The sequence below is a fragment of the Ictalurus punctatus genome, chromosome 18 (genome assembly GCF_001660625.3).
Source record: "Ictalurus punctatus breed USDA103 chromosome 18, Coco_2.0, whole genome shotgun sequence".
Classification (NCBI taxonomy): domain Eukaryota; kingdom Metazoa; phylum Chordata; class Actinopteri; order Siluriformes; family Ictaluridae; genus Ictalurus; species Ictalurus punctatus.
The window spans coordinates 2,463,191-2,484,481 of NC_030433.2; the positions used below are offsets into that span (position 1 = coordinate 2,463,191).

Here is a 21,291-nt window from a genome sequence, read left to right on the forward strand (position 1 = left end):
TTCCATCCTCACACTCCAAAATAATTGGTTGCAATTAGAATCCCATTAAAATTGGGTTTCCGTGGGAACATTCTACTCATTTCATTTCCGTGCAGCCCTTATCATATTCTTTTGTGCTGGGTTGAAAGATGGGAACAGATAGTGGGAGTCAAGGAAGAACGAATCTGCTGACACTTTTTTCCCAGCAGGCACCAGGGGAGGTCAGAGCAAAGTTGACAATGATTCACTGGTTCTGTCCTAATTCATTCACTCCAAAATCCCTCCAGCTGCCTTACATACTCACTCTCACTCTCACACACTTAGAGGGGAACTCCCATTGGAAATTGTAATGAACTTGAATGAGCTGAACTACGGCAATTGGTGGTAAAAAAAAATAAAAATAAAATAATAATAATAATAATAATAATAATAATAATAATAATAATAATAATAATAATAATAATAATTTTTTAAAAAATCCAATTAGTTAGTCAGATAGAGACAGGAAGTTATATAGCCTATAAGTATGTCATTAGTATCCTCTTTAACTTTGTTCCGCCTTTTGTAATTCACTCTTTACTTGGTACTGTAAACGAACAAGCACAAGCATTTCACTAATACCCACAAATCCTCCTTGGGTAAACAATGGGGCACGTTGCAGCTGTGCTTCTTGAAGCAAATCAATATCAGCTGCTAATCACTATGAGCTTTGTTTATTTTACTGTTAAAACCCTCTCTCCTGTCTATTGATTAGATTCAAAATATCCAGGTTAATTAAATCAGGATGTTAATCTCAGTGCCTCGTATCGACCAGGGCAGCGTCTATGTTCAGGTAGCAATCAAAGATCTGTCAGGGAATGTTTAGACATCTAGACCACCTATCTCCACTAAGATTAAAAAAACACACACACACACACACACACACAAACTCCGTGTCAATACAGAATCTTTACTCAGCATCTCTAAGTACCAATTTAGCTTAAGGAATTTAGCTTAGCCTTTACATTCAGAGCCACATCAATTAATCCTTTTGTCCTGCTGAGGTAAAAATAAATAAATAACTAAATAAATAAATAAATGAATGAATAAATAAATGACCCATAGATTATACAACTGGTCAAATTGTGCAAGAAGCCTAAACACATTGTTTTTGGCTTATTTGCTTTGAAATAAGATTATAGACGGCACGCCAACCATCAGAGAATCTCAATTTGTGTTTGGTGTTACAGGAATAAAATTATTATAAAACGATGCTAGCACTATAAGGCTTAATACACAGCATATAGTATATTGTGTGTGTGTGTGTGTGTGTGTGTGTGTGTGTTTGTGTATATATATATATATATATATATATATATATATATATATATATATATATATATATATAATATTATAAAACTAGTTAACATAGTTGTTTTAGATATAATAATCTAGTTATTACAAACATATATGTATATATATATATATATATCAATCATTTTGTTATTACTAAAAGCGATGTGTCTGTGTTCTCGTGTTATAATAAGGAATTTAATATCATATATTATTTTAGATAATAAACAGTGCATTAGCACAGGAGAAAGCACAACCACACACACATAAGCACACATAAATTCTCATCTATCACTTTATAACTAATATGTAATGGAGCCTACGGATGAGTGCTGATTTTCTTTTTTGGGTTTTTTTTTTTTTTTTCGTTTCTACTTTCCTTGCATTTCTCTGGTAGCCGTGGAAACAGCTGCTGGACTGATGGTGACAACAAAAACACAGATGGATGGCGAGAATGAAAAAAAGAATCCACTGTTTCTTTCTCATGTTCTTTTTTCCATCTTTCAGCCAATCATTCATTCACTCTTTCTCTTATAGGATCATCTTCCAAAGCCACAGAGTAACGATGTAGTATGCATTAATCAGGGCTCAGAAAACTCATTCTGTGGGTTACTCTACGAAAACGGCAGCCATTCAAATGTTTATAAATCGTTGGCAATGAAATGTATCAAAAGAAATATCATAAATATTGCAGTAAACGTCATGATTAATGTAAGGTGTTACACCTTGAGACACAGTGCCGTCCACTAATATTGGCACCCTTGGTAAATATGAGCAAAGAAGGCTGTGAAAAATTGTCTTTATTGTTGAACCTTCTGATCTTTTGCTAAAAAAAAAATTCCCAAAATACTCGGCTCTCATGGAGATCAAACAACTGCTAACAAAACACGGGTTTCCCCGAAAAAAAAAAAAAATCTTTGTTAAATATAGATTTGCAACAATTATTGGCACCCTATCGCTGCCTCCCTTCGCCGAGATAACAGCTCTGAGTCTTCTCCTATAGCGCCTGATGAGGTCGGAGAATACATGGCGAGGGATCTGAGAGCGTTCCTCCGTACAGAATCTCTCCAGATCCTTCAAAATTTCGAGGTCCACGCTGGTGGACTCTCCTCTTCAGTTTTTCTATTGGTTTCAAGTCAGGGGACTGGGACATATGTCTTTCATAATGTCTTTCCAAATTCTTCCCCATTAATTAATGTTGGAAATTGTGACATTCTTTACCATACCTAATAAAGTAATTATTTATTGCTTTAATTCCTACCCTTACCTGTAATAAAAGTCTTTCTATTTTAGTACAGAGGCTACTTAAATGTTATCTATGGGAATGGTTGTTCAGGGTGACAGCCCATTTTGTAAAAGTTGTTGCGAAAGTAACCATCGGTGTCTGCATGGGTGACATTAAAATGTATGGGATTTTATTTATTTATTTTTCGATGAATAAAATTAGGAGAACTTAAGAGTAACGTTGTAAGATTTAACGTGAAGTGTGTCGTTTTATCAGATCCTGTTTTGGGTGTGTTGCACTCGAAACATACAGAGCCTTACCAGGCTTCGAATTTCCCGCGTGTCCCTCTGCCCTCGGCCAGGCTTTAATTATGTTTCGTTTCGGGTGAAGGATTAAAAGAATTGTGCATTTTTTAAGACGTGCATTGTTTGTATTAAAAGCAAAACAAAAAAACACTGACCTCCAGCGATACGTTACAGAAAATATATCTATCATCATGTTTGGTTTAAACACACAATAAACCTGCAGGCGTCATTTGTGAACCGACTCGCTATGGATTTGTAAACCGACTTGATAGCTTACAGACGATACACACATACCGTATGAGCGTTCAGATAAATAAAAGGTCTATCGAGAAACTTCTTAGGACAGACTGTAGTTTTAATTCGTTCATATGCATTTCGATTTCAGTTCCATTTTAATACACAGCCAGACTACGCAGAAGTCTGAAGTGTTTCGCCATTTGATCCCTCCTAGCATTTCATATGGACATGAAACCTGCATTTTTAGCATGATTAGCATTTTCTTTCAGAAACTCTGTTAAATATTTGGGACAAATCCAGCCAAAGCCAACAAATGTCAGAACTTTATTTATTATCTGAAATAATAGATAACGGGCACTAAGGCACTAAGCACACAACTCCGACAGCTAACCCTAATGCGAGAAAAACATTGTTATTAGTCATTAATAAGATGCGTACCTATTGAACTCACAAACTAAGGGTCTTCACTCAGCCATTTAAAGTATAAAACTAGAGTGGAATTCTTTTCCATTTTAACTTTAGATGCTTGCCTCAAAGTGTCAAAGATAAACATGGAGAGAGAGGGAAAAAAAATGATTTGGACTTCACAAAGATAAAATTCTGGTCATTCAGGTGACGCAGTTGTCAGCTCACCTCCTCGCCTCTGGCTTCAACACCCACGTGGAAAACATAAATACACAATTCCAGAGCACACTGAATTTCCTTCTCTTGTTGTGCTAGTTGAGCACATCATTGCTTTTTGTTGTTGTTGTTGTTGTTGTTTTCGCCCTAGTTACATCCACTTCGCACTTCACTCACACACGTTTCATTTCACTTGCGCGCACTTCACACAAACGCTTCTAGTTCCTCCGAATAGTGTGAATTCTTGTCGCTATTTCAGCTTTACGTGGCCTATATTAACCGGCTGACGGTTAATTATTTATAGCATGGCGTAGTGTGCAAGAGAATAGGAATTTCAAATGAATGTACATGTTATGCGTGTTTACTTATTAAACTTACTGTGTGAGGCTTTCACTTAATAGGGAATTATACAGCATGGCCATTTGTATGAGCAATCTGTGAAATATGCTCCGCTTGTGTCTCTAATAAATTTTTTAAAATTATTAAATAACCGTTTGAGACTGCCTGTTAGTAATAATACTCTATCAAAGCCCACTGTGCACGCTGAAACACTGTGGCAGTTTGCCATCAAAAATACGGCACATTTCTGGCATTAGCCTGACGCGCTTATCTAGAACGACTTACATTTATACAACTGAGCGTTCGAGGGTTAAGGGCCTTACTCGAGGGCCCAACAGTGGAAGCTTGGCGGTGTTTGGTATTTGAACGTACAACCTTACGATCAGTAGTCCAACGTCTTAACCATTATAGTGAAATCAGTCTAACACTGAGCTCGAAAAGCATGAGCGAGAAAACAGACAAACGATTAATTACTCATATAAACCTAATAACTGAAAATATACTGCAAAAACAAACAACCCGCGAAGTGAAAATATCTCGTATATATAGTCCAATTTATCTAGTATTCCCTATTACAAGATTACACTTTTAATCTATCTCTATGCATTTTGTTTACTAATTTCAAGTTTGAATCAGTCTTGTTTTAATTGGTCATTTTAAGCATTTATTTCTAGAAAGAAGCTGAAATATCCGCCAATAGAATAAGATGTGCATTTAAGAAAATGTCAATCTTGAAATTAGAGAGAAGGAAAAACATCAAAAAACACGCTGAATAATCTTATATTTGACTTATACGGTATTCATCTCATAATAAGAATTATTAGAAGCATTTTCCAATTATCGAGACATTTTTACTTGCTAAGATATGATTTATTTCGCAGTCTACACTACCCAAGCATCCGTCACACAGATACAATATATATATATATATATATATATATATATATATATATATATATATATATATATATATATATATATATATATATATTTCTACTTGCGATGGTTTCCAGCTATAAACACTATAAAATGCCAGATGACAGACTCCAACTTAATGCTAACGAATGTATAAAGGACTGGATTCCGAGTCCCTCCTTCTCAATTCTGACAAGAACGAAGGAACATTTGCTAGAAGTCAGCTTTATGATTATATAGTAACTCTCAATGGCCTTTCGATTTGGCAGCATGCAGCAGTTGAAAGACCTTGGTGTGGCACTTCAGCTCAACTTTGCTAAGTCAAGAAAAATAATGTTGTTTACAGGATTGTCCATAGGTGTGAGTGATTTGGTGAATGTTTGTGTGCATGGTGCCTTGCAATGGACTGGCATTCTAATCAGGATGTATTTCCATCCCATCCCTAGTGATCCTGGCACAGGCTATAGATCTGCCATGACCCTGATCAGGATAAAGTGGTAACTCGAGATGAATTAATGAATGTTCACAGGACTACAGGAATTAGTTTCACAGGCCTAAGTTGCAGATGAATCACGCATTTGGCATGCAAAACCAAACATTTGCTCACAGTTGCCACCTATATGAGAGGAATGTGGGTGGTTAGTGCATCTCTTGGCTGTGGTTTTAAGTTCTTTGATGGCTCCCACAGAGTTGGTTTCACAGTTGGATCCCCTGTTTTGCTGCTCCTCTGACAGCATATGAAGCATCTGAGCGCGCTCATGAAATCGAACCTGTCTACTAAGTCAGTAACCTCTATTTTGTCTAGCTTGTATGCCTGTGCATGTGACGATTGCACCCCAGTGTTTGCTATTTACATGACCTCCCTATACGTTTTTGGTTGATGGAGCAAAGATCAAATGCATCATAAGTCTCATACAAGTAAAATCCGAGTTTGTGCTCACATCCTTTCCAGAATCAAGATCGTGTAGGCCGTTGACCAGATCTTTTGTTGGAAAAGTTCCTGTTCTGAGCACATCAATGGCTTCTGTTACAGTGGGAAAATACTTAAGGCTACCATCAACATAGAAGTGTCATTCAACACACTGTCTTACTCGAGCAGCAAAAAAATCACTTTCTCCCTCCACAGCTGTCCACTCCTCGCCTCAGCTAACGAGAATTGCCTCAGCTAATGAGAGATGATTGCCAACAACCTGGACCTGTATGTGGTAATCAACAAGCTGGTGGTTGTGAAAACACAGGAAGTAGCGTTAGTCATGCGTTTCTCGGGCTGAGGAGCTGTGAAACATCTGCTGAATGTCAGGAATTGCTGTACAAGACTCCATTCCGAAATTGATAAGGACTCCTAGGGTTTCCAAGAACGATAAACCCTGAAGTTAAGACGTTGGTTGTCCTCCAGTGGCAGAGCTGGATTTGCACACCTGTTAACCAAGAGCTTTTCCATGAAAGATTCCAGTTATGCTCGTAGTGTCAGAGTATGTCTGGATCACTACGTATTCCAAATACAGGGCAAATCTTGCCTTCCTTCACCTGAAGTGTGTAGTGGAAACACAGGGCGAAATATAAGAATAGGTGATACGGTACGCAGTGGTACTCGGTTTCCAAGTACTCCATTTCCAAAGCTTGAACCAGCTACAAGATCTCAGACATACCGCAAATTGAACCGTCTTAAACTCCAGACGTAAAACACACATCTCTTTTATCATGCCTTGTTTTTATCCATACTTAAGCACTTCCTGACGACAATTTGCACTGCTTTTTAATTAATTATATATCTAATGTAAGTCTTGTAATGTATTTCCAACGTTATGTTCTTTTATTATAGGTTATTTTAGTTATGTAAAGCCATTTGAATTGCCTTTGTGTATGCTACGTAAATAAACTTGCCGTGCCTTGCCTTGCTTCCATGGACATTGAAGGTTGTGAGGTAGCTGTTCTCTAATGGATTGACACAGGGTTGTCTGTGTCAATGAATCCTCTCCTGTCGCTGCTTCAATCTCAAGGAGCAATTCAGCAGATGTTAAGGTGAAGGTCCTTAAAGCCGAAGCCCTGTTTATAGGAAACCTTCGAGTCATTTGCAAGAGAAGCTTCCATGATCTCTAAAGAGCTATTAGACCTTTCAGACTCTGACGAAACATTTCCAGGCCAGAGGCTGTGCGCTTCATATGGACAGCTCACATTCTTCTTGCATGTTGTGGTGACTCGATACTTAATGAGAAGGTCAAACTGATCAATAGGTTTAAGGTTCTCTACTGCATTGACAACGTTGGATTCCGTGGTATAAATTATGGCTGGTTGACTTGTCATCGTTATCATGATGTGGCTGATAAGTAGACAGGTCATTTATTGGGAGGTGAGTACGCCTCTGCTGCATGATTACAGTCCATCACTGGGACTGAATATTTTCTTCACGTTACTGTTAGAGATTTAAAGAATGGGGATTTTTGCTGTTGTGGGAACTGAGGAGGAGAAGCTGGACACCTTTTGCGTTAGTGAACTGTGGCCAGCGAATTGAACCGTTGAGTACAGATGAGCTGTAAAGGGTTCGTGATGTCTGCTGCTTCGATGTTGAATTGAATGGGAGTGTGATTTTGCTGAGAAGCTCAATGTGTTTGGACATATTTGTCAGTGTGACACTGCTGAAATTGTGATGTGGTGGCCATGAGTGTATTCGCTATTTTCAAGTACTCTGGCTTCTAGTGATGCAGTCTCAGCATTACATTTTTCTTTAAGGGCCTTCGGAGTACCTTCAATGGCTTTACATCAATCTGTGCTTTCTTTTTTTTTGTGTGTGTGGTTTCATTTCTGCTTCACATTTTGCATATGCGGCTGTATTCAGCCTTGGCAAGTGCATGATCTGCAGCCATGGTAGCTGAGGAAAACTGGATTCAGAAGACACTTTATGACAATATTGGTAGTAGGGCTACATGGATGCCATTTATTTCTTAGATTGAATACAATGACAAGTACTTGGAATTTTTTTTTTTTTTTTTTACCAATTCCAAATTGAATAACCTACATAGTTGGAATCAGACAGAGGCATCATCCATCCATCTTCTATACTGCTTTTTTTTTTTTCAGGGTCACGGGGAACCTGGAGACTATCCCAGGGAGCATGGGGCACAAGGCGGGGTACACCCTGGACAGGGTGCCAGTCCATCGCAGGACACAATCACATACACACTCACACACCCGTTCATACACTACGGACACTTTAGACACGCCAATCAGCCTACCATGCATGTCTTTGGACAGGGGGAGGAAACCGGAGTACCCAGAGGAAACCCCCGCAGCACGGGGAGAACACGCAAACTCCGCACACACAGAGCCGCAGGAATTAAACCCACAACCCTGACGGTGTGAGGCGAACGTGCTAACCGTTAAGCCTTTGCAGAAATTCGTTACATGTAATTCTGATTATTAGCTGCAAAACAAGATCTTCAAGGTTGTGGAATAGTTTTAAACTAGCCCAGTGTAGTGTAAAAATCATGACCCCTAGCAGCCAGTCCTTAAATGTCCTGCCCACGGTTCCTCTTCCACTGAAAAGGCTCATAGAGCATGCATGGGGCAGCATGAAGGTGAGCAAATCAATGGAACATCGACTTAAATCTGTCAAATAGAAACATTTTTTTAAAAAACAACTGGTAAGTCAAAAGAGCTAATTAATATTTCAATAGAATTTAAACGTATGGAGCTGTAAACGAGGACTTTATGGAGAAATTTGCGCTTGCTCTAGGGATGAGGCATCAGTGGATTTTTCGCTTCTTCTTTTTTCTTTTTTCTTTTTTTTAACCAAGGGATAGCATTTCCTCTCCATGCTTGAACACTGAACGCTGCATGGAAACAAACGGCAATTTCGACTTTGATAGCACTTGGCGCTCAGCTGAATCTGATCGAAATAAATAACGTTGCATTAATCTTTAAGCAGTGGTGATTATATATCACATACACATGCTAATAATGAAGCATTTAGCAATTCCACCACCATTTTAAGTAAAACCTTAGGTTTGGTTTGGTTGGTGTGCTTTGCAAAGTGTATAGTCGTTCATTACATTTGACACTGTGGGTTGTCATTAAAGAACAAACACACTGTAGTACTCTGGGATAATTTGGACACCATGAGAAGGATCAAATTCCTCACTGTTTAGAGCGTTATATACAATTTGACCCTAATAATGTCTTCTTATGGTATTGCCACAACACTCTGCTGCCACCTAGAGATCAAACTGGGTGACATTCTGGTTTTATTATTAATTATTAAATCATATCGTAAACAGCTATTGGCATTTGGAGTGATGGTGCGGGGGATGGGGGGGGGTTACAAAAAGATTGTAACTATGATAAAAGCAGAATGAAGATAAATTATAGATATTATGTTCATTTTTTTCACAGACGTTTTTATCCTGCTTTCGATTTCATGTAACCCCTTAAGGATTAGTAGACGACATGCTTATTCGTAGTACTCGGCTTGAAGACCCCCTCACACTTTCCTGAATGTGGGGGGTCTGTCAAAATCTCTCAGAAAATACACTTAGCATGCAGTGCAAAAACGGCATCTTAGCCAGTTAAAATAATTTGAATATAGTCCAATATTTCCGGTGTTTCCTATTGTAAGATTGCAAGAAACAAAATATAAGTAAACATATTTCTGGACATTATTGCTAATTTCAAGTCAAGTCAAGTGAGTTTTTATTTTATAGTCATTTCTCTAAATAGCTTGTATACATTGGAGCGAAATGCCATTGGCAGCAAAAAGAAGTCTCATAATACAGTGGTGCTAAAAAGTTTATAGATTGTTCTCTCTATCTGTGTAAATATGACCTACAACTCATCTAATGACTCATAAAAGTAGACAAAGAGAACCCAATTAAACAAATGAGACAAACATATTATCCTTGGTCATTTATTTACTGAGGGAAATGATCCCTCAATTACATATATTACATATCTGTGAGTGGCAAAAGTATGTGAACCTCTAAGCTTAGCAGTGTAATCTGAAGGTGAAATTAGAGTCAGGTGATTTCAATCGACGGGACGACAATCAGATGTGAGTGAGTGGGCGCCCTGTTTTATTTAAAGAACAAGGATCTATAAAAGTTCACAACATGTTTGTGGAAGTGTATCATGGCGTGAACAAAGGAGATTCCTGAGAACCTCAGGAAAAGAGTTGTTGATGCTCATCAGGATGGAAAAGGTCACAAAACCATATCTGAAGAATTTGAACTCCACGAATACACAGTCAGAGAGATTGTGGATAAATGGAGGAAATTCAAGACTATTGTTACCCTCCCCAGGAGTGATCGACCGATAAAAATCACTCCAAGAGCAAGACATATAATAGTCCATGAGATCACAAAGGAAACCAGGGTAACTTCTAAACAACTAAAGGCCTGTTTCACGTTGGCTAATGTTAATGTTCATGAGTCCAACATCAGGAGAACACTGAACAACAATGGCGTGTATGGCAGGGTTGCAAGGAGAACGCCACTGCTCTCGAAAAAGAACATTGCTGGCCTTCTGCAGTTTGCTAAAGCTCACACTGACAAGCCTGAAGGCTATTGGAAAAATGTTTTGTGGGTGGATGAGACCAAAATAGAACCTTTTGGTTTAAATGAGAAGCGTTATTTTTGGAGAAAGGAAAACACTGCACTCCAGCATAACAACCTTATCCCGTCTGTGAAACATGGTGGTGGTAGTACCATGGTTTGGGGCTGTTTTGCTGCATCTTGCCCAGGACGGCTTGCCATCATTGATGGAACAATGAATTCTGAATTATACCAGCGAATTCTAAAGGAAAATGTCAGAACATCTGTTTATAAACTGCATCTGAAGAGAAAGTGGGTCATGCAGAAAGACAACGACCCTAAACACACGAGTCGTTCTACTAAAGAACGGTTAAAGAAGAATAAAGTTAATGATTTGGAACGGCCGATTCAAAGTCCCGACCTTAATCCAATAGAGATGTTGTGGAAGGACCTGAAGCGAGCAGTTCATGTGAGGAAACACACCAACATCCCAGAGTTGAATCTGTTCTGTACTGAGGAACGGGATAAAACTCCTCCGAGCCGACGTGCAGGACCGATCAACAGTTACAGTTACCCAAACGTTTATTTGCAGTTATCGCTGCACAAGGGGGGTCACACCAGATACTGAAAGCAAAGGTTCACGTACTTTTACCCCTCACAGATATCTAATATTGGATCATTTTCCTCAAAAAATAAATGACCAAGTATAATATTTTTGTCTTTTTTTTTTTTTTTTTGCTTAATTGGGTTCCTCTTGTCTATTTTTACTACTTGTGTGAAAATGTGCTGGTGATTTAGATCATATTCACGCAGAAATATAGAAAACTTTACAGGGTTCACAAACTTTCAAGCACCACCATATAAAAGTGACTGATGGAGCTGTGTAAAGTGCGGCGTGCAGTGGTACTGAATCGTATTATGTTAGGTGTTTGACTAGCTCACGTGAGCGTAAAGAGGCAGCAGTGTGTCGCCTAATCTGACTGCCTGAGGGAAGAAATTGTTTCAGAGTCTGCTGGTAGTGGCACGGATGCTCCTGTACCTTCTGCCAGACGGCAAAGAGTCCGTGAGAGGGGTGAGAGAGGGGTCGTCTTCGATACTGAACGCACCGGTTGTTGAAGCGTGTTGATTGAGTTGTTTATTTCTAGAAAGAAGCTAAACGATCTGCTAATAGAAAAAGAAAATACGCCAATTGGGTCACGTGAATAAAGTTTTTTATTCCACCCAATAATTCACTGGAGGTCGTGTACTGTATTAAGCATGACATTCCCACAACATTCTGAGTTACGGCTCAAGTTACTTATTTCTTAGCCTCATTAAAAGGAATGTTATAGAGCTAGCTCTCTGGCCACTATAACACAATAATAAGACCAGTAATGTTAGTCTAAGTAGTAGGCATATACTGCAACACACACACACACACGGTATCATGGCTCTGTTCACTGTATCCTCTGTATCCTATCCAGAACGTTCCCTCTTTGTGCACATACACAAAAATAATTAAGCAAAGGAATGAACTCCTGGCGCTGTCGGTTTCGTGTGCTAGCGCTTCTGCTAACACAGATGGTTTTTCCCACAACGCTAGACAATGGCTTAGCTCCACCATGAGTTTTTCAAATTCAAGACCCATAAATCTTGAGTCATATGAAAACTGGCAATCACATAAAAACGCTCATGTTTTATTTATAAAATTGTGTCATGTGGTATATCTCATCAAGGACAGACGAGGATTCATTATACTGTTATTGCTGACAGACGTGATAAGTACTGGCGGGTACCGTGTCTGCTAAAGAACGTGAAAGCTGAAATCAACAACAATAACCGAACCTATCAAACGGAGTTTGGTGATCGTGTCTGGAATGTCACATCTTGTCAAATTAGTCGAATTAAATATGTCAAGACAACGGTATGTGTTTGGATATGAAATTATCTAGGCTTAACCTGACTCAAATCTTGCATAATAAGGCAGGGAGTGAATCCTTGCGTTGATGTTGACAGCACTGTTACAGTGAAGGAAGCATTCCGAGTAAGATCCAGCTGATCGTTTTAAATTAGTGAGATGAGATTAAGTAGAGTAGCTAGTTATCTGTTTAAACAAATGCGGGGCTGGTCCTCCTGAGGAATAGAAATAAACTGGAAGAGAACCAAAAGGTGTCCTTTTATTGACTGAGATTAGAATTCAGTTCAGATTTAGTTTTAGGCACAGCGTTAATTAAACGCGCTAATAATTATCTCAATGGAAGGTCTTCACACGGATGCTAACTAAGACGAATGTGTGCACCCGGATTTCTGCGTTTCCGCCACTGATAGCAATAGATCGGCTGTCCGTCTTTGCCTAGAGGCTTTCCTGAATTTTAAATCAAGAACCAGACGGTTTTATATTCTTATATAATGACTATATATTCTGTAGGCATTAACCATCACCTAGTTTGCTTTCACAGTCATTGCCACTGTCAGTCTGTCAACATTTTCCTTAAGCGCGTAAACAGCATAAATTACGCCTTAAATCCCATAATAACCAGACAAAAATCTCCTGCTACACGCAGCAGAGAGATAAGAATAGTTCTTCTTTTGCAGTAACTTCTAGTGCGGTACATCTGTGCATGAAGCACAAGAAAAAACACTCCTCCCTGTTCTTTCCCTCCTTAAAATGGAGTCCTAGACAGATATACAGACGTCTTGAAATATTTCAAACGAGTCTGTTCAATAAAAAGAGCTTTGGAATAAATCAATGTAGACAGCAATATGATCTCCTCTGCTCACAGACTTGAACCAGAAGAGTACAAATATCTGCTATATCTGAGACTATTGGGTGAGAACAGTGAAAAAACTTTTTTCTTTTTTTTCTCTTTCAAATAACCAAGGAACAAAGGAACGCTTCTCCGCTGGAAATATATGAACAACTTTATATAGTTTTCAGGTCAGTGGTTGGTAGCAGCCTGCGATGGTTATTGATACTGTTTTCTTTCTAACAGATAGTAGTTAGACTAGTTAGTAGTTATAATACATTTAGTGATACGATATAATATAATAACTAGAAGGGTCGAACGCTGTTTATATCCCGGCACTGTTGAATTCTCGAATCTGATTGGTCGAAAGGTGTAGATTGATTTTCTCTAACAAAACGCCGACCGTATTCCGAATCACGGGTTTATTTTAATGCTCTCGTTGCAGTACACTGCTGTTTCTATAGTAACAACTCGTTCAAAGGGACGCGTATGGTGGATGCTTCCACTTAGTACAAACCGATTAATAAATGGATTTAAAAAAATGTGTTATAATCGATGAGAGTTGATTTGGTGAAGGTTTCTATAAGGAGACGTTTATGTCATGTTTATGGACGGAGTATCGAGTGCCAGCACTTTGAAACAATCACAATGGGGAAAGTTTTCAGGACGGAGGACTTTTCTTCATTTCTGGTTTCCGGTTCGTTAGTAACATGACTTTTTTTTGGGGGGGTCACTTCAAGAGAACGGGGGGGGGGGGGGGGAGAGATCGGTGAGGGAACCAGTCTTGAATAGTAAGAGCTAACTGTTTATAGCTCTTATAAGATAAGTAATAATAGGAACTAACTTGTTTTGCAGACATTTCACAACATTAAACGTTAATGATGCGCGGTTATAAACCATGATGCCTTCTTCTGTAAAAAAAAAAAAAAAAAAAAAAAAAACGTTTTAAGTCTTCACTGTGGTATATGAGGAATAAAACACTTCAGGATGTGCTGTTATAGCAAAACAATCAACTTTAGGGTGGTAATGGCATTACGTTATCTAATCTAATGTATTATCAGATGTCTCTGATACATTAGATCAGTCACAGTTTTATCACCTGTGGTTTTAAGGTGCATTGTAGAATGTAATAAAAGTACATAGATATCTCAAGGAACTGCTTCTCTCTTTTTTTTTGAACTACTAAACAAGCTACTGGCCTTAATGTGTTTCCCGAGATTTAAATAAATACATGAAACAATTATTTTCCTGCTGTGTGTGTGTGTGTGTGTGTGTGTGTAAGGAGACTGCAGAGAGAGAGAGAGAGAGAGAGAGAGAGCCTCTTTCAAAGCCCTTCGAATCTTCAATTATATCAGTCCAAAAGAAAACAACACGGAGTCAATTGTGTAGGTGTGAGCAAACATCTACAAGAACTTCGATTATCCCACATTATTAAAGTGTCACGCAAGCTTTCATTTTCGCTGACAACCCACGTTTCAGGTCTAATTCCATCTCAAATAACACAACACTTCTGGATGTCAGATAAATACGATATACTATAATACAATGCTACAATACATATGACTGATATTTGTGGTCAGTAGGCACACAATCAAGTTAAATAAATGTTTCTGAATCAGTGTAATTCTCATGCTGTTTTCCAATTCCTAGACTTTCCCAGAAGAGTCCTCAATAAAAAACGAATCTGTCATCATTAGAGGTTAAATTGGGATTTACGAGGCGGGCGAGTGTTGATTCTTTCATGTGTGCCAGCAACGTGGGAACAGTTTACGTTATGTTATTATATATTCTCCGAGTTCTCGATGTTGAACTAATTGAAATGCGAATAAAAAAAAGCTTTCTGCTCTAAAGTGAACAAACTACGGTATATTAAGGCATCAGGATCTAATTTAATGATAATGAGTGTTTATTGATCACATATACTTACGCACAGTGAAATAATTTTCTTCGCATATCCCAGCTTGCTAGGAAGTTGGGGTCAGAGCGCAGGGTCAGCCATGATACAGCGCCCCCTGGAGAGGAGAGGGTTAAGGGCTTTGCTCAAGGGCCCAACAGTGGCAGCTTGGCAGTGCTGGGGCTTGAGCCCCCGACCTTCTGATCAGTAACCCAGAGCCTTAACCGCCAATAGGATGCCCCATAGGATGGCTATATCAGTAAAGTTGCAGCATGACCAAAAATATGAATACTGGAATATGAAACCTGATATGTCTACGTGCTATTATCTGGAATATCTCATGACGTGTCTGTGAAATGTCTTAAATGTGTTTGGAAGCTGGTTTGGTATTTTGCACACAGTGTATTTATCACACCGTGATAGCTGTGCCATTTTGTGCCACTTGTCATTTTTCTTAATTAATGGATTCCTGTTAATGCTCTGGGAAGCAAACTTGGATTGCGAGACAGTCAAGATTATTATTACTGCCATGCACTAAACTGCTTTTTTTGTTAACACTGATAGAACAGTTTTTGAGTTTTAGCCAGTACTCAATACTGATCCCAATGCGGCTTTCTGCAAACATCTGTCGAGTCGCAAATCAAAAGAGGCGTTACGGCAGCATGCTTTACGCATGCGTTTACGCCCTGTGTGCATGTGCAAGACCGAGCTCATTTCTTTCTATCTATCAATCTATCTGCTAGTTTAGTTATTGTTATCGTTTCCAAGCTCTACTTTATCGGCCTACGCTTCCAACTGTGCTTATTCCTTTCTGAAATCTGAATGGCTCTATTGCCTTCATTTTACCTACATTCTCTAGTTATGGGAGTATATGTCGTGTGTGTACTTGACCCAACGACACCTTTCGAGCCCCCGTATTTAGCTCTGATCATATTACTTGCGAGAACAATGTGCAGTTTCCTTTGGCCTCCCTGGTCAATTTCTTGATCATCCTGTTTCTCCAGGGCTGTGAGAGCTTTAATGTGCTCCAAATGTCTCTCGCAAGACTGGAGCTATTGAGTAGAGGTGGAAAGAGGAGAGGAAAGTAAAATTTGGGGGGGGGGTTGTCAATGGATATCCTCTTCACCATAGGCACATTAGTAGATTTTTATAGCAATATGCCTCTATGCCTTTATTTTAAACTAGTCAGTGATTAATGTACTCGAATAACTAAAATCTGTTTTTCCATGCTGTTGGGTGTGTGAAATTTTAAATGAGATCGACTTAGTTATTTAACTCTAATCATAAATGTCAAATTCTTTAGTGAGTTACAAATATTCTTACTTGTGTTTTCCTGCACGTCATTGCAAAGTCATTTTGGCCTGAGCTCTCTTGCAAAAGAGACTTTCTGGTTAAACAAAGGTTAAATAAATAAATAAATAAATAAATAAATAAATAATACATTAAACCCTATTATTAGCCATGGTTAGTTGTTGTTTTTTTTTTTTTTTTTTAATTAAATTATTTTTTTATTTTTTTTTAGATTTTTTTAGTTTTGTCATTTGTTTCCGCTTTATATGGTACATTCTGAATATAGGTGCCATTCTATTTGTAATCAAATTGAAAAAAAATAATGCTTACTGTACACTACTAAACAATGAAAAATCAACAATTAAACTACAAAACAAACTAAAGAAAACTACTTTGTCGCTCAAATATAGCTTGTAGTGCACCTACAGCAATGACAATTGTCAATTTGTTTTTCTTTTTATTTTTTTTTATTTTTTCCGGTTATTGTGTTCTGATTTGACATTTTAGTAATGGAATTACCTTACCTGCTTTAAAAAAAACAAAAAAAAAAAAAAAAAGACAAAAGATATACAGTGGTCCAGATTTTGGATGTAGACAATAAAGCACCTCTAAATGAGCACTTTATAGTAAGTGGCTCGGGATCTATAAAATGCCGCAAATGTAATTATAATGAGTAAAAACTTTGGTGTAATAATTTGTAATCATTAATGCATGTGATGAAAAAAAAAATGTGATAAATAAATAAATAGACAGATAAATAAATAAGGTATACGTTTGAGAGAAATCAATCACCATGCTTTCACAAATGACAGTATGACATTTGAAAAAAAATACTGAACATATAAACATTAATATGGGAAGAATACTTAGAAGACATCAATTGATGGATTGATATGCAGCTACACAGGACACATCAACCAGTTCAGGGAGAAAAAAAAACAACTGGTTTGGGTTTGAAAAAGCTTAATTAATGTTTTTTATTATTATTAGTTTAGAGAAAGTCGTGGAGCTATAAGCCTCTGAATAACCCCACATGTGGAAGAAGCAAGATTCAGCCTGGTAAAAAAAAAAAAAAAAAAGCAACAAAAAAAAAAAAACAGAGATATTGAAGAAAGCTAATTGGAAAGAAAGCAACAGCGGGGGTTCCAATAATAACCTTTGAGCTGCCATCTGCTGAAGGGTTATTGCTGCAGAAAAAGGACAAAGAGGCAAAATCTCATAACCCTTGTAATTGTATGGGACGGTTTATCATTTCACCAATCCTGTTCTGAGGCAGAGTAGTCTTGCATCCACCTGCCTATCGTCTCCCTTCCTCCCACTTACTTTCCACAACCCCATAGAGGAATTCTTTTCTTTATGGAGGTGGAACGTTTATGATCGCGGTCCACATGATCCGATGTCACTCTTAGATGCAGTGAATGCCTGGTGCCTGGATATACCTCTGGAAGATTTCAGACATGCAAACCATTTCATACCCTATATTTCAACGGGTCACACCTAAATATTGCCTTCGTTTCATTTATTACTGTTTACTGCGTTTGGTAGTATTTATTTTATTTTTTTTTTTAAATAGAGAAAGATTTAATTTAATTCTTTTTGAAGACATCATTGCTCTATAGCATAGAGCATTTCTTTGAATATGTGCCTAAGACCTTTATATATATATATATATACAGTATATATAATTAAAGGTCCCCATGGGTGAGGAATTTACTGTCTATTTTCTGCCGTAGAAACATTTAAGGTGGCCTAACTGCTCTAAAAATAATTTCTTTTCATGTGTACCATACCTTCACTGCATATTACTCCAGTACCATATATAGACAGACCAACCTCATGGCCTGCATGTTCTACAGGCTCTCTGCCTTTCTCAAAACATCTGTTTAACTGCTTTTCCCAGCACACAGGATAACAAGATTAAGACAAAGAGCAAAAGAAAATGAATGCATGATACATACTTGTCTCACACACACAGAGACACACATACAAAAAAAACAAACATATACATTTAAACGATGGGAAGAAAATAAAAAGTATGTAAGAGATATGGGTGGAGGCAGAGAAGGTAGAAAGGGAGTGCTCAAAGGTATGCGTGTGTGTGTGTGTGTGTTCTCTGTTTAAAAGGGGGGGATGCATGCGCCTCTCTAATGAATTGACAAAGGTCCTGTGGTCTGTTCATCATCTTCATCTTTATCTGTGCTTCTAACTTTGACTGTGTCTGTGGCATCATGGGAAGGCAGAAGGTTTTCATGGACAAAATGATGCAGATGTTCCACATACGAAACCTCTTGATGCGTCAGGCTCTTGCAGAATGCCTGGGCACCCTCATCCTGGTGGTGAGAATTAAACATGTTGTTTTTTTCTCTCTCTCTCTCTCTCTTACAAGTCTGTAAACTGCTTTTGTTTTTATCATTGATGACAATTAACAGATTTTTACTTAGCAGTGAATCATTTCTAAAACTGGCACAGACTGGGTTTCGTCTGACATAGAAAGGACGGAGACGACATAAGGTTTGCTTTATTTCCGAGGTGGTTCAATTCGCTTAATTTCGTTTGTTTGTTTGTTTTTCATCTGCTAAAGATGTCCAGCTAAAGAAGTCTGGGCCTAATGTTAAGTATAAAAACTTTGGTGTGACACCCATTAAGGAATTTTATTTATTTATTTATTTATTTATTTTTAAACTTCCTTAACCTCCTTTAGAGATCAAGTGTAAAAAGTTACAAAAATGCCCCCGAGGAAAAAGAAAACCGTTGCAGTTCAATCCAATTAGATAATTATTGAAATATAATAAGACAGCTCCCATGGGGATATAGACCTATTTATTTCAATCGTTATATTTAATACTCGACACATTTCATTCTATTCTAACACACGTGGTTAATTGTTGTCATTTTATAACAGCTCATTTCTGTTGTGTATTATTACCCCTACTGCTTTCAGTCCAAAATAAACACACTTATTATTTAGGCTTACCTGAGTGAAGAAGGATTGGATTCTGCATGAGAAATATGGCCGATTGATATTAGTTTCTAGTAACACGCGATGTAAACACTCTAATAACGCAGGAATAAAAAAAATAAATAAATAAAGGTTCAATCGTGTGTTATCCTAGTTGGTTACGGGGGGAAGTCATTATCCAATGACAGTGTCCCTTTGTTCTTCTTGCCCAAATGCACACAAGAAAATTATGGACCTTCAACTACGCAAAGAACCATTGACAACCCATTTTCTTCAGCGTCTGGGATAAAATACCTAAAGAAATGTTTCAGCTTAAGGGAAAGTATGCAGAATAAATATGTGCATGTTTTCTGGCTATATACTTATATATACTATAATAGGTAATGTGTTTTTTAAAAAAATGCGAGCGAACACTGGATGAAAGATAATCTGGTTCAGGTGGTGACTGAGACGTAAATCTTTTCTCAGCCCATGTTGTTTTCAGACTGCTAAGGGTGGAACCCTTTGATTTTTTTATTACTCAACTTAGCTGGGGTTTGGAGCCTTTTAGGGGATAGAACAGGTATGCAGACACACACATGGAAAACACACACACACACACACACTACCCCTTACCTACACATATCTTCACTTCACATTCTTTGATTGTCCAGACAGAAACAGGTCCACTAAGCCAAATGTAGCTTTGCAAATCACAACCATTTCCTGTACTGTAATGCTGGAATTTTTGACCTATTACAATTCTGAGGACCCCCCCAATGTTTTCATGCGGTGTTTCTATCTGAGGAATGTGCGTAATTCCAAATAAGTCCACGAGCCCAAGGACGTCACTCGGTTACAGATTTTGGCGGCGTTACGTGACTTAGCGGGTACGCTTGAAACACATAGTTCTGCAGTAAGCACACATCCATCTGTGCTCCCTGCTGCACCCTCTGCTGGAGATGAGTGGACGTCCTATCAGGGACAGAAGGATGGTTCTATGGATGTGATATCACTGCATGCAAATAATTCCCTTTAGGGTAGCGAGGGGGAATGCCGAAGAAGACAAGGGAGATGAATCCAGGTCGGACGCTTCAGAAGGGAGCCGGCGTTCTGAGATTCTTTCTCGCATTTTAAGTGCGGAAAGTGCTCCTGGGCCTTGATACTCAGGAAGAAGCTACAACTCCAGCCCTTACACAAGGTGTATGTGTGAGCATTTCCCGTACGCAGCCTCCTGCGTCTCTTCCTGTGGGGTGAGGATTAATCTCAGATGTTAAGGAAAGCCTGGGATAATCCAAAAGCAGCACTGCAGTTTAATGCAGGTTGTAAGCGGTTTGTTAAGTTAAATTACGCCCCTGGGAGTGAGACTTAAGCACTTTGGGACCTGATCGGGTTATGGATAACCATTGTTGCCCTGGTAAAGAGTGTCAGAAGACAGATCGGTTAATGTGCCAAGCGTATAATGCAGCTACCCAGGCACAATTAAAGACCAGTTAACACACTAAGAAAATATTGCAGAAGCAACTTCCAATATGGCTATACTCAAAGTGCCGTAAATTCAACCGGTGACGAGAGCACAGCAAGTTTTAAGTGTTCCTGTAAGCTGTTCCACATTGCTGAGGCATTCAAATGAAAATGAAACCTGTTTTTTTTTTGTTTTTTTTCCCCCAGATTTAACGGGAAAATGTATCGTTAGCAAATTAGTACCAGGATGTACTAGGAATAATTTCTATGCCATTTCAGGTGTGCAGATATATGATGCCGTTTCCTCAAATCAGAACATTTGATCTGAATTTGTTCCGTGGTGAAAACATTGCTCACATAGTTTTAAGTCATGTTGTTTGAACATTTTGATTAGTTTAGCGCAACATGGTGGAAAGCCGAATCACGTGCTATCGTCATTTTCTTGACTACATTTAAGATACGTCTTGAAATGCTTCGGCAATTTTAAGCTTTTAAATCAAAAAG

At 38.3% G+C, this 21,291-nt stretch overlaps 1 protein-coding gene across 3 annotated transcripts in view; it reads left to right on the top strand.

Annotated features, from left to right (window-relative positions):
• Positions 1 to 21,291, top strand: part of aqp3b (aquaporin 3b) — a 34,694-nt gene that overhangs the window by 9,412 nt on the left and 3,991 nt on the right. The window contains exon 1 of one of the 3 annotated variants that reach the window (XM_017493217.3): positions 18,490 to 18,721. The exons of 1 other annotated variant lie outside the window; for it this stretch is intronic. In XM_017493217.3, the coding sequence (XP_017348706.1) occupies positions 18,614 to 18,721 (108 nt within the window). In that variant the 5' untranslated portion in view covers positions 18,490 to 18,613. Of the gene's footprint in view, positions 1 to 18,489; positions 18,722 to 19,064; positions 20,577 to 21,291 lie in introns of those variants that run through there. One more of the 3 variants, XM_047161786.2, reaches the window with a different exon arrangement.